The sequence below is a fragment of the Capra hircus genome, chromosome 7 (assembly GCF_001704415.2).
Source record: "Capra hircus breed San Clemente chromosome 7, ASM170441v1, whole genome shotgun sequence".
Taxonomy (NCBI): Eukaryota; Metazoa; Chordata; class Mammalia; order Artiodactyla; family Bovidae; genus Capra; species Capra hircus.
The window spans coordinates 29,630,741-29,644,896 of NC_030814.1; the positions used below are offsets into that span (position 1 = coordinate 29,630,741).

The following is a 14,156-nucleotide window of genomic DNA, read 5'->3' on the forward strand; positions in this document are numbered from 1 at the left end:
CTGTAGGTACATAATTAAATTTGCTTTTCTCCAGTTAATCTGCCTTATGTTAATTTGGTTATCAGATCAGCCAAAGAACCAAGAACAAATTCTTCCTCCCCAACAGCTGCATACAGTTTAATCTTCGATAAATCTAAAGCAATTCAGGATTATGCAGCTTTTATTACAAACTTCAACATAATTGCACTCTACTGCAAAAAATGGCCAAGATGACCAGATTCATAGTGACTTCTGAGACCCTGGTATACTTATAAGTGTATCAGGAGTTTTTCTCATAACATTATTTCATTTGATAAATATGTAAGCTTTATTCTTTTATCAGCTAAAAGCTAAAAAGCCCAAAGACTGAACACAACAGAGAAAAAAGGATAATGGAAATTTCTTTAATCTCCTCTAAGAATTCAGCAACAGACAAATAATACCTTTTTAAGGGTGGGTGCTAGAGGTGGGAGGTGAAAAGAAAGCTGACACTCTCAGAATACATACTCTCAGAATACATAGACTAAAACTCACATTGCAAAGCACTAAGAATATCCTTTACCTCCAAAGAAAACTAAAGGAACACAAAGAACAGGTGACGAAGTGGGTGGGAAAAGACTAGGGAGGAAGCATGTAGAAACCAGTGCCTGCTAACCTGGATAGTTTTTTGTTACCCTTCAATTGCTCACAAGACCCAAAGCGAAGTGAACAGCAGTGGGGTATCAAAAAGGTGAACTCTCTTCATTTTTAAGACACACACAGACTTTATCACTTCAACTAGGCTAGTCCTAACTGATGTTTTCACCTCCAGCCTCACCTCTATAATCCAGACTTGACAATGACCTTTCTAAAAATGAGGTTAATTCATCTGTCAGTCCATCTGTCCATTCATAATCCATCCATTCATCTATCCATCCTTTACTGAAAGCCTGCTGCTAAATTCCATAAACTCCCCTCATTTAAACATTGCTTTGCTGACAGCTTTTTTTCTTTTTTTGCTTTATATACATATACTATGTATAATATGTAGTTTATATAATATAGTTAGCTAAAGATGCTTCTTAAATGTAGCTATAAAATATAGCTAAATTATATCGGTTGCCCCAAAAGACTCATTAACACATCTCAGGACAAACAACTGCTGAATTTGTCATCATATGTAGTCTCTACTTTAGTAATGATCATGGTAGTTCTTGGTGGCACTAGTGGTAAAGAACCTGCCTGCTAATGCAAGAGATAAAAGAGATGTAGGTTTGACCCCTGATGGGAAGATCCCCTGGAGAAGGAAATGGCAACTCACTCCAGTGTTCTTGCCTGGAGAATCCCATGGACAGAGGAGCCTGGTGGGCTATAGTCCATGGGGTCACAAGGAGTCAGACACAACTGAAGCGACTTTAGCACACAGCATGGTAGTTCTTAGAGCAGCATCAAGGTAAATAATGTGACCACTCTTCCATAATCACCTGAAGGAGCTGTATTATAGTTAGGTTCTACCTTTAGACTATCTTTCACCACTCTCCCATGGGAAGGAGAGGGAAGAAGTGGGAGGAGGAACAGAGAAAGAGAGGACAGGGAGTGCATATGTGCGTGTCTGTGTGTAAGATGGAAATGTGGAGGCAGAAAGAGCCAGGTCAGAGAGCAGATGGGAAAAACAACTCACGTCTTTACAGCCTCAAATAAAAGCTCATGGTGAGGACTCTCCTTATAAGCTATGACCATTTCTTGTGTGTGTGTGTGTGTGTGTGTGTGTGTGTGTGTGTGTTAGTTGCTCAGTCGTGTCCGACTCTTTTGTGACCCCATGGACTGTAGCCCACCAGGCTCCTCTGTCCATGGAATTCTCCAGGCAAGAATATTGGAGTGGGTTGCCAATTCCTTCTCCAATGATCATTTCTTAAATGGATATTATTGAAAAGCTTATCTGACACTGCTTAGAGTCAGTGAAAGCAATCGCTCAAGTTTCTCCTTGTTACAGGGAAACTTAGCACAACTGTCTTAAAGCAAAACTTCTCTAGGCAGTTGTTAAACAGATGTGTGCTGATCAAGTAGTTTCTGAAATCACTTTCAGGAGAGATTCCTAAAAGTTATTAGACACGGATGACATTAGGTGACTTGTCCAAGATCTTATGGACTGAAAGACACTAAAACGCAGGTTTGTCACTGCTGGTCCACTGATTTATCTACCACCCCAAGGGAAAGAGATAAACAGAGAGTCTTGAAAGGCACCCAAAAGGCCTTTGGGGAATTTACTGATGACCAATAACCTCTAGTTTAGACAGAAGAGGGATTACGTCAGAGGCAAAGGATGAAGCCTAGATACAGCCACGGGTAATACTGGATGTGAGCAGGCAATGGAGCAATGCTTCAAGTTTCTGAGAGAAAATGATTCTCAACCTAAAATTCTAGCCCTAGCTAAATTATAAATCCAGTGTGAAGGTATAATGGAGACATTTTCACTCATGCAGTCTTAAAATTTTTATCTCCTTTAATTAATATTATTAGCAGCTTCTCCAAAATCTATTACACTTCTAAGAAAACCCTGATTTATAAAGGGATTCATTCCCTGAGAAATCCTGGACTGGATGAAGCACAAGCTGTAATCAATATTGTTGGGAGAAATATCAATAACCTCAGACATGCAGGTGACACCAAACTTACGGCAGAAAATGAAGAACTAAAGAGCCTCTTGATGAAAGTGAAAGAGGAGAGTGAAAAAGTTGGTTTAAAACTCAACATTCAGAAAACTAAGATCATGGCATCTGGTCCCATCACTTATAATAAGGCAGACCTTATTTTGGGGGGGCTCCAAAATCACTGCAGATGGTGACTGCAGCCATAAAATTTAAAGATGCTTGCTCCTTGGAAGAAAAGTTATGACCAATCTAGACAGCATATTAAAAAGCAGAGACATTAACAGAAAAGGTCCATTTAGTCAAAGCTGTGGTTTTTCCGGTGGTCATGTATGGATGTGAGAGTTGGACTATAAGGAAAACTGAGCGCCAAAGAATTGATGCTTTTGAACCGTGGTATTGGAGAAGACTCTTGAGAGTCCCTTGGACTGCAAAGAGATCCAACCAGTCCATCCTACAGGAAATCAGTCCTGAATATTCACTGGAAGGACTGATGGTAAAGCTGAAACTCCAATACTTTGGCAACCTGATACGAAGAGCTGACTCAATGGAAAAGATCTTGATGCTGGGAAAGACTGAAGGCGGGAGGAGAAGGGGATGCCAGAGGATGAGATGGTTGGATGGCATCACCTAATCGATAGACATGAGTTTGAGTAAACTCTGGGAGTTGATGATGGACAGGGAGGCCTGGTGTGCTGCAGTCCAAGGGATCGCATAGCTGAGCAACTGAACTGAACTGAACTAACTCCCTGACCATTTAACCCAGGGGATAATGTCCTTATGTCTACTTCCAAATGTTGATTCCAATTAGTCTAGACTGTTCAAAGTTATCCTTGCCATTCTCACTTCTAGAAAGTGGCTTAAGAATGAGCATGTGCACTGATTCACTTTGCTGTACAACAAAAACTAACACAACACTGTAAAAGCAACTACTGTTGTTGTTGTTTAGTCACTAAGTCCTTGTGTCCAACTCTTTTGTGACCCCATGGACTGTAGCCCACCAGGCTCCTCTGTCCATGGACAGAGGATTTCCCATGTCCATGGGATTTCTCTAGGCAAGAATACTGGAGTAGGTTGCCATTTCCTCCTGTAGGAGATCTTCCAGACCCAGGGATGGAACCTGCATCTCCTGCATTCCCCGCATTGCAGGTGGATTCTTTATCACTGAGCCACCATATTCCAATAAAAATTAATTAAAAAAAAAAAAAAAGAATGAGCGTGTGAATCAATTCTGAAAATAAGACAGGACACTGATGAGATCCTAGTAGGCATCTAAGAAAAGTTCTCCTGCTCCTAAGAAAGACTCACAGGAAATGCTGGTCCTTTTTCTTCCTTCGGACATTATCAGTGCTGGATGTGATGCCCAAAAGAACTGCAGCCATCTTGCTACTAGCGTGATGATGAAATTAGCAGAGCAGGAAGACAAAGCCTGGAGAACCGCAAAGAAGAGAAGCTGAAGCCCACCCTTCCTGAGGCTCCCGAAATACAAGATTGTATTTATCCTCATTGTCTGAGCCAGAGTGAGTCCAAGCATTCTGTTACTTGCAAGCAAACGAACAGAAGACAGGTTAAGAGACATCCCAGAATGACACCAAGGCAGGTCTTGGGACAACAGCTGAGGTCTAGGGAGAAACCAGTACAGATGAGCAGGAGGACATAGGGCTCCAGGAGGAATGACCCCAGTAAGGAAAACTGGAATCAATAGATGCAATCATGTGAAAACTCTCTAGAGAGGCGTTTTACAGTTACTGGAGGATAGATTCAACAAGAGACTCAAAACAATGAAATGAAAGAATAAAAACAATTAATCATGACCTTGGAGAAAAAAGGTAGAAAAGAAAGAAAACGTACTTGTGCCTCATACGTGCCTCACGAGTAAGCAATAACTAACGGCAGTAACAGTGAAAACAATGAATGTGAATAAAATAGGGAAAATGTGAAAGTATTACACTAGGAGGAAAGGGGAAGGGAGGACTGAAGACCTTCATTTAGCACAAGCAGTCAGTAATATTGTCAGGTTGGTGAACCAAGAGATAGGAAAATAAGAACAGTATTTAGACCCAGGGAAGAAATGGATGGATGAAAGAGCCGAAAACATTTGCCTTGGGACTGGAGGGAAGAGGGGCTGCGGAGGAAAAAAATGGAAGAGGGGACCACTGTTGTTAGCACAAGTCTTTAGCTTCATTTAGTTTTTCTAAAATTCTGTTCATGAATAAAAATTTAAATCAATAAAATAAAAAGTCAAAACACTTAAGATATAAGGGTCTGGGTTAGCAGTTCACATCAAACGCTTACCTCTGACCCTCCCCTGCTGGTGAAATCTGTTTTGTTTATCCCATGCAGTTTTAGCTTATGAGCTCCTCCTGTCACTTTGGATGCAAATGAATAGATGTGAAACTGTCTCCATGAGAGAATTTATGGTGTGTTTTTCAAGATCGCCATGGTGGTGAAAGGCAAGGATTGCCTAACTATATTTATCTCAGGTCCACTGCTGTTTTATTTGGGCCAGTTGCCTGATTTCTTTTTCAGGTCCATCCTTACTTATTACTTTTCCAAAATAAAATCTGGACTATGAAGTATCTTGGATAATGGATTTTCCATTGTAGCACACCAACTGTGTAAACCATCACTGGCCCACAGGCTGGTGGCTTAAAAAAATTACTACTGAGCATGGGGAAAAATGCTAAAATCTACTACATTACTAACAGCGCTTGAATTTTTTTATTGGCTAATGACGTTCTTTTTTCATGAAATGTTTCATTTCTGTGACATGAGTAGTAAGTGGAAGGCTAAGGAAAAAATACTGTAACTCTCACATAGCAGTTCTAACAGAGATGAAAAGAACCTGCAGGCAGAGGGCATGGATTCTAGGTTCAACTCAGCTCCCACACAGGTGCCTGACATGGGGGACCCAATTTACCTGAGATTCACTTTCCTTGTCAAATTAAGATAAAACATATGTCCAGTACAGAATATCAGAGACATCACTTTGCCAACAAAGGTCCCTACAGTCATAGCTATGGTTTTTCCAGTAGTTATGCACGGATGTGAGAGTTGGACTATAAAGAAGACTGAGTGCCGAAGAATTGATGCTTTTGAACTGTGGTGCTGCAGAAGACTCTTGAGAGTCCCTTGGACTGCAAGGAGATCAAACTAGTCAATCCTAAAGGAAACCAACCCTGAATATTCATTGGAAGGACTGATGCTGAAGCTGAAGCTCCAATACATTGGCCACATGGTGCAAAGAGCCCACTCACTGGAAAAGACCCTGATGCTGAGAAAGATTGAGGACAAGAAGAGAAGGGGGCAAAAGAGGGTGAGATGGTTGGATGGCATCATTGACTCAATGGACACAAGTTTGAACAAACTCCAGGAGATGGTGAAGGACAGGGAAGCCTTGTGTGCTGCAGTTCATGGGGTCATAAAGAGTCAGACACAACTGAGCAACTGAACAGCAAGTATAGAATATTGCTCTTAGTAAGTAATTCATGTTAAATCATATTTTGGGAAATATATTGAGTATTTTTCAAAGATTACTAATATACTTGACTGTTAAGGCATCTTTCCTAAGATGGACCTAGGAGTAAAATCTAAATGTTCCCCCCTCACCCCACCTTCTTCTTGAAGAAAAATGAGATAAAGAGGGCTAGAGAAGGACTTAGAGATGGTGAGGAGAAATGCAAACTCTGTTTGACCCTAAGCTTAGAGAAAATGATGTTGGACAAATGTCAATTACAATGGACATTCACAGTTTTTATTATTAATAAGCAGTAAGTTCATACTCCTATGAACTTTGGGTTATTTATCACAAAACCAAACAGAATGATAGTTGTACTTACTGCAACAACAATTCATACCTGCATCCTGTTTGCTTTCATCCTCGTTGACCAAAAATCCCATGTGATAATTCCCCACCTGCTGTGAGTAACTTTTTTCCAGTTCACAAACTGGTGGATAATGGGTAACAAACAGGGTTAAGGATTCCACCTAAAGCAGTGAGACATACTGAAAGTTATTTTATTTTTAAATTTAAAAATTTCTCCAGCTTTATTTTGAAGAATTTTAAACCTTCATAAAAGCTGCAATGAAAGTACAATGGACATTCATATATTCTTTATTTAGACAACCACTTGTTAGTATTTTGCTGTATTTCCCCTTTCTTCCTTCCTCCCTCCTCTACACACACTCACATGAACACACACATAGTTTTTTTCCTGAACCATTTAAGAACTGCAGACATCATGAAACTTTATCCTTAAATACCTAAGATGCTATCTTCTGAGAACAAAAACATTCTCCTCCATAACCAAAAGAAAGTTATTATGCTCAAGAAATTCAACATTGATATATCACTATTTGGGCTTCCCTGGTGGCTCAAAGGGTAAAGAATCTGCCGGTAATGTAGGAGACCCAGGTTCAATCCCTGTGTTGGAAAGATCCCCTGGAGAAGGGTATAGCAACCCACTCCAGCATTCTTGCCTGAAGAATTCCATGGACAGAGGAGCCTGGTGGGCTACAGTCCATGGGGTCGCAAACAATCAGACACAACTAAAGCGACTAACACTTTCACTATCACTGGTTACTAATTATGTAGTCTGTGAATTTGTCTTACTGTCCCAATAATGTTCTTTAGAAATTTCTTTTTTTAAAAAAATATATTTATTTATTTGGCTGTGCTGGGTCTTAGTTGCAGCATGTGGAATATAGTTCCCGAACCATGGATTGAACCCAGGCCCCCTGTATTGGAAGTCTCAGCCACTAGATCACCAGGGAAGTCCCTAGAAACCTCTTTATATTAAAAGAAAAAAAAAAATCAAGATTCATGTAGTACACCTGGTCATGTCTATTTAGTCCCCATTAATCTAGAAGAATTCTCCAGACTTCTCTTTTTTTGACTTTAATGTCTTTAAAATTTTTGAAGTATCCAAGATAGCTGTTTTGCATAATCTCTCTCAGTTTAGAGTCACCTGATTGTTTTCTCCTGATTAAATTCAGACCAAAATTTAATGCCAGGAATATTACATATACATGTAGGTGACATAATCTTTCTAATATATCACATCAAGAGGCATATGGTGTCAATCTGATCTATTATTGGAGGGTGCTAAATCTGCTTATTTGGTTTAAGCGCATGCCCATTCTTCACGGTACTGACACCTTTCTTCTTCTTAATTAATAAATAACTTGTGGGGTTACACTTTGAAACTGTGTGACTATCATTTTCTCCAACAATCTTACCATCTATTGATCATTACTGCCGGAATCAGTCATTATTGTCATAGTTGATAAATGTCAATTTAAAAAACAGCACTCTCTGTTTAGTAGCTGGCATTTTGTAATGTAGAGCTTTCGCTTCTTCCCATCCTACCCCCACCATTTAAAAATTTACTTTTGTGTTATTACTATCAGCACGGACTTGTGAGTTACTTAATTAGCATTGTTTCAAAGCACACATTCTGTGTGTTCTAGAAATCCTTGTCTTAGGGGAAGTTAACATCAAATCTTGGTCTAAAAATTAGCAGAAAAGGGTAATCGAATTAAAGAACTCCAGTTTTGATTCATCTGCCATCGCCTTATTAAAAGTCAGAACATATGTCTTCTGTCTAAAAACAAGTACAAATAAACTTATTAAGGCAGGGTTTCTTTGACAAGTTGCTCTTAAAATCTGCCCTAAAGCATCTTAGGACCAGCTGGCTCCCTGGAGCCCGTTCCCTTAGCTGACAGGCATTTCTAGCTGGAAGATCTAAGGGTTTGGCCTCATCAAGGCCACACTCAGCTTAATGCAGCAACACAGAGCCTCCCTGATTCCTCCTCTCTTCCCTATTCTAGCGATCAACAGACATCATGAAAAATAAAGATTTTCATCCATAAAAGGTTAGGAATTCTTGTTCCTGAAGAATCTTCTTCAGTGACTTTCCTCTAAGATAAATTTTACCTAAAACTAACACTTTCTTCACCAACATTTATAATATCCAAAAACTGCTATTGAAGCAATGAAAACAGAAGTGACAAATTCAATTCTGTCATAATTTGTTCCTGAAAGTGCTTAAATAACTCCCTGGAATTTTGACAAACTGCTTCTGGCAGACAGACTCCAACGTGGCCCCAGCGATCTCCACTTCTCGTTGTTCAAGCTCTGGAGGACCCTCTTCCCACACTGAAGAGCGCTGGCCCTGTGTACTCAGCAACGTGATGGCAAAGTCAAATGCTCTGTTGCTTCTACCCCGGCCTCCTGGAATGCCTCCCTCTGGGGGAAGCCAGACGGCCCTCTGTAAGGATGCTCGAGCAGCCCACGAGAGGCCCCCGGGGTAAGGAACCGAGAGCCCTGGCCAATCGCCTCACCAACTCGCCAGCCATGTAACGGAGCCAGACTGTGAGAGGACCCTCCAGCCCTGGCTGACAACTCGACTGCAACCGCAGCAGAGGCCCTGAGCCAAAGTCACCCAGCCAAGCAGCTCCCAACTTCCTCACCTCCAGACACTCTGAGAGATCGTGAATGATTATTGTTGTTTTCAGCCACTAAGTTTAGGGGCAATGCGTTACGTGGTCATAGTAACTGACAGACTTCTACAGAGTAGATACAATTAAATTCAAAGTTGACAAATTCAGCCCTGTCATAATTTGCTCCTGAAGGCTCAAAAAAGAGGAGTATCTTAAATAATTTTTTTATTAAATGAAAAATTCTTTAAATTCTATAGTGTGTTACAATTTTTGAAAGTTTCACACACATGATTTCATATATAACATCCCTTTTTCCTCCCACCCTTATAATGGCTCTCCCCCTTCCCTCTCCCACTGGTAACCAACAGCTTGTTCTCTGTATCTGCGAGTCTGCTTCTCTTTTGTTATATTCACTAGTGTGCTGTGTTTTTTGACTCTACATAAAGTGATATCCTACGGTATTTGTCCTTCTCTGACCTATTTCACTTAGCATAACGCCCATCTATGATGCTTAAAGTGGCAAAATTTCATTCTTTTTTTACAGCTAAGTAGTATTCTTAAGTGAATGTTTAAAAAAATCCATTTGGGAGGCAGATACAGGACTTTACTGAATCCATGATATATAGTTTCTATAATGATTAAAAGAAAAGTTCCTGAGCTATACCTTTTTGCAAATACAGAATTTCTTTTTTTTAAGAAAATATTTTCTTAAAATATATCATCATTAACTATGTAATGGGGAGAGTTTGATGAAAGTGACAGGGATGGAAAGTTTGCCACAAGTAAAATTGTACATTGAGATGCTTAGGAACAAATTCTGAAAAAAAAAAAAAAAATGCCACACACACTGAAGGAGTGGAGTTACTAAAGCAGAGACTCAAGAAGATCAGCTCAAAGGCCTTCTATGGAGATCTTTTAGGATATCGCTGAGAAAAAGGATTTCACAAGGCAAAAATGGCACTGTCTTTTATCTGGTTCTTTTCTCAAGGATTGTGTTGAAGGTAGACGGTCTTTGATCTTAATTTAGTTTGCCAAGGATAGTAAGATACAGTTTCTAGGTGGAAATATTGCCGAGGAGGCCTTTCTCCTACTGACCAGGTATATTCCACTTCAGCTAAAGAAAGGAAGACACATCAAAGAACTCAAACATTATTTAGGGCCAATCTACCTGGGTTCCATGTATAGCATCTGAATGATCAATTGCAGGAATAGGATCAAATATAACAAAGATAGTGTTGATTATTTAGAAACTGACGTCAGGGTACAAAAAAGGTATGCATGATACTTACATCTCTAATGAAATGTTCAAGTGTAGCATAAGCAATGGCAATTCCATCATGGGTGCTCGTCCCCCTTCCCAATTCATCCAAGATAACCAACGACTGTGGTGTTGCTTTTCTTATTATTTCTGCTGTGTCAGTCAGTTCTTCCATAAATGTACTCTGTCCTTTATATATGTTATCTGCAGCCCCCATCCTATAAACAAAATGACAATATCTTGATTTTCCTTCATTATTAGGATCCCATACATTATTTTCTGAACAATCATTATAAAAGAGTTCCATGAGTCTATGTACTTTGAGCCAATAACAGCTGAAATTACATTAAACAAACCAAAAAAAATGTTGTATGTAAACCGTGTCTAACATCAAATGGCAGTTTATAGAAACATTCTGGAGAGAATCCAATGTATTGGACAGAGCTCTTGAAAATCAGGGGAACCTCTGACTAGGCCATTTTCTGACTAGTCATTTCAAACCGAAGTTTTGGTATTTACAGTGCAAAACAATACTTGTCTGTGTTGCTGTGTTTAAAACCCATGAGTAATAGTATATTGTACAATCAAAGGCTTTTTCCAGTGTTTCCTTAAGATTCCATACTGATATTACAAATTAAAGGACCACATTGAATAAGATAAAACTATCTTTTATTCAAACTAAAAGTATATAAGTTTAACAGCCTCAGACACCTAATACACGTTTCTAAAGCGGACTTCATGGAATAGAAGTGTATAAGAGATGTCAAGAAACAGGTTCAAAAGATTTAAGAGTTCGTTCCTATAAGACTTCTTAGAGCCTTTAACATTCTACTATACATTACACATTTCTTACAGCATATCTAGTACATAGCATTTCAAACTCATTTAACCACGGACCCTTGAAACTTCCCCTGGAGTTTCAAGGTCTACAGTAATGGTCTGACAATAATGGTCTACAGAACACACTTTGGAAAATGTACAAAAGAAACTGGGGTGCAGGGATGAAATTAGGTATATGCACTCCAGGCAACTCAGTCAGCAGCAAAACCTAGAATCAACTCTGACACACTAGCCAGCTTTGTAAATGCTGTAACTATTAATATTTATTTTCTCAGCAAAATACCTTCATCAATTTAGCTTTTCTACAACAGTTCACATGTGACCCACAGCAGGATAATAGATCTCTTATTTCTGGAGGAACTCATGGTGAAACCGAGGCTTCATCAGTCTGTGACTGGAGCCTTGCAGTGGGCAGGAGACAGAGTGTAATTGCCCCCCATGCGAGACTGGTGGAGCCTAAGGAGAACTGCTCTAGTGGCATTTAGAAACTATAATGAATTACATCTCTGATGGAAGGAATGATGCTAAAGCTCAAGCTCCAGTACTTTGGCCACCTCATGCGAAGAGTTGACTCATTGGAAAAGACTCTGATGCTGGGAGGGATTGGGGGCAGGAGGAGAAGGGGACGACAGAGGATGAGATGGCTGGATGGCATCACGGACTCGATGGAAGTGAGTCTGAGTGAACTCCGTGAGATGGTGATGGACAGGGAGGCCTGGTGTGCGGGGATTCATGGGGTTGCAAAGAGTCGGACACGACTGAGCGACTGAACTGATGGAAGTGATATGGGTTTACTCAAAATGCTGCTGATTTTATCCATTTTCAAATCAGTAACCACAAAACATAATTTCTGAAATGTTGCTAACTTAGGAGCATTCTGGTTACTTTATCAAAGTTCAAATTCCGTTATTTACCTCAATTTCAAAGTTCACTTTACCAATACATTCCCTACCATAAAGCAAGAATATTAAACTTTCCTATCTCTGCAACCACAGTGAATTCTTCAGAATATTAATGTTTGATCCTCACTTAATGATACTTTATTTTATTCCTGACTGTGAACTGATGAAACAAACGTATCTTTGGCTGACAATGAAATAGCTCTGATAAGGGCAAATGACTGGGAGGGGGTGGTCTTTGATTCAAGAATTAGAGTAACAAGCAAGCATGGGATAATATTTTAATGCAACGGTTTACATATAAAGCACTTCTTAGAAATATTACAATAACAGAACAGTTTCATTGGAACTGCAGGAACTGTAGAATGCTCTTGGGAAAGATATTATAAGGTGAGATTTCAAATCAGGAGGGAAGAGTGAATGATCAATCAATCAATCAAAAAAAAAAAAGATGGTAGCTAATTGGTTGCTTCAGGAAAAAAAATATCAACACAGATATGTCCTTACTCAAATCATATTCCAAAATAAATCTATACAAATTTAAGAGTTGAATGTAAAAACAGAAACCATAAACATACCAAGCAGCCTAGATGAAATATAATCTCTAGACAGATAGGTGGGTGGCTTTATATATTGACCTATGTGCGTGCTCAGTCATGTCCGACTCTTCACAACCCCATGAACGGTAGCCTTCCAGGCCTCTCTGTCCATGGAACTTTCCAGGCAAAAATACTGGAGCAGCTTGCCACTTCCTATTCCAAAGGATCTTCCTGACCCAGGGATTGAACGCGCGTCTCTTGCATCCTGCATTGGCAGGTGGATTCTTTACCAATAGTGCCACCTGGGAAGCCTACATGGCATCAAAACGTGTGAAATAAAATCCGACGGTACCAGCATGTCTCACAGTATTACAGGGTTTCTGTCCTTTAGGGGGCTGGGCCAGGTTTGGATGGATCTCGGATGTATTTTTATTAAACAATGGTCTCGACTCTACTATAACACCAGTGGTTTTCAAATATCTTTTTACCTGTTAAATCCTTTGTTCACATAAAATCTTATAAAGAAACTCACTCTGCAGATGAGATAAAAGGAACACTGATGTGGCCAAGAACCCAGCACTATGAGGCTCACTTTCCCACCTAGAGGGGGCTCTGTGGGAGAATTAACACCCTGTAGAACATTCTGAAGGCCACTGCATTATTAGCAGCCAACACATCTTTCACAACTCCATTTTTCCACAGCGTATGATAATAAAGTAGCAACACTACTCAGCAGACAATGAAGAAATGCTGGCAATTAAACAGTCACTGGGGTCATTAGGGAAGTATGTGTTTGTCACTGTGGCAACTGTTTATTGATAAAAATATTTTCTGTTAACTTCTCCTAAGAAATTTAAGAGATTCCTCTTCTTAAGAAATTAATTTTTCCCATAAACTTCAGCAATATAATAACTTTGTAAGATTCTGATGGACAAAGAATTTTATCACTAAACACATTTTCCTTTTAGTCTTGGTTACTAGGAAACAATTGAATAACATCTTAAAATAATAGCAAACAGCAACTGTGACTTTATCTAATGTTTCTATGCTAATTTCTCCTTGATCTTTGAATACCATTATACTTTCTTATTATCCTGCTCTCTTGTATATATCCCAGTAAACTGCCTAAAATAAGTTTTTAAAACAAGGCAGGGTTTAGCATCCTTAACAAAAAGTCTCTAATTTTCTATCACTCCAACAAGCATTTACAAGACATCCTATGGGACAATGGTTCTGAATTTTTTCAAATGTTAAAATATATTAGAGATTTAAGCAATTTCAGAACATATGTCATTGTTATCATTCTGCCTGTATTTGTATTCATATGCAGTGAAAATGAAAAATGCACTCTTTAGGTTTCATCTCAGAGTTTGCTCTGAGTAGACAGGTTACAGATATGTGATTAAGGAAAAAAAATCACTCTGATATTTTTAGGAGTGGAGGCTCACTAATCTTTCTAATCCCCTACCCACTCCTCGTCTATAACCCTTATATAGGTCAACAAAGCTTAATAAAGCATTAATGGAGAAAAGAAATTACTACTTTTTTGAATCAGTTTCTAAGTCAAGAACAC

At 39.3% G+C, this 14,156-nt stretch overlaps 1 protein-coding gene across 2 annotated transcripts in view; it reads right to left on the reverse strand.

Moving 5' to 3' along the window:
• MSH3 (mutS homolog 3) overlaps positions 1-14,156 on the reverse strand; it is a 191,738-nt gene that overhangs the window by 6,497 nt on the left and 171,085 nt on the right. For both annotated transcript variants that reach the window (XM_018050063.1, XM_018050062.1), the window contains exons 21-22: positions 10,337-10,523; positions 6,464-6,593 (exon numbers count right to left, since the gene is read on the reverse strand). In XM_018050063.1, the coding sequence (XP_017905552.1) occupies positions 6,464-6,593; positions 10,337-10,523 (317 nt within the window). The remainder of the gene's footprint in view (positions 1-6,463; positions 6,594-10,336; positions 10,524-14,156) is intronic.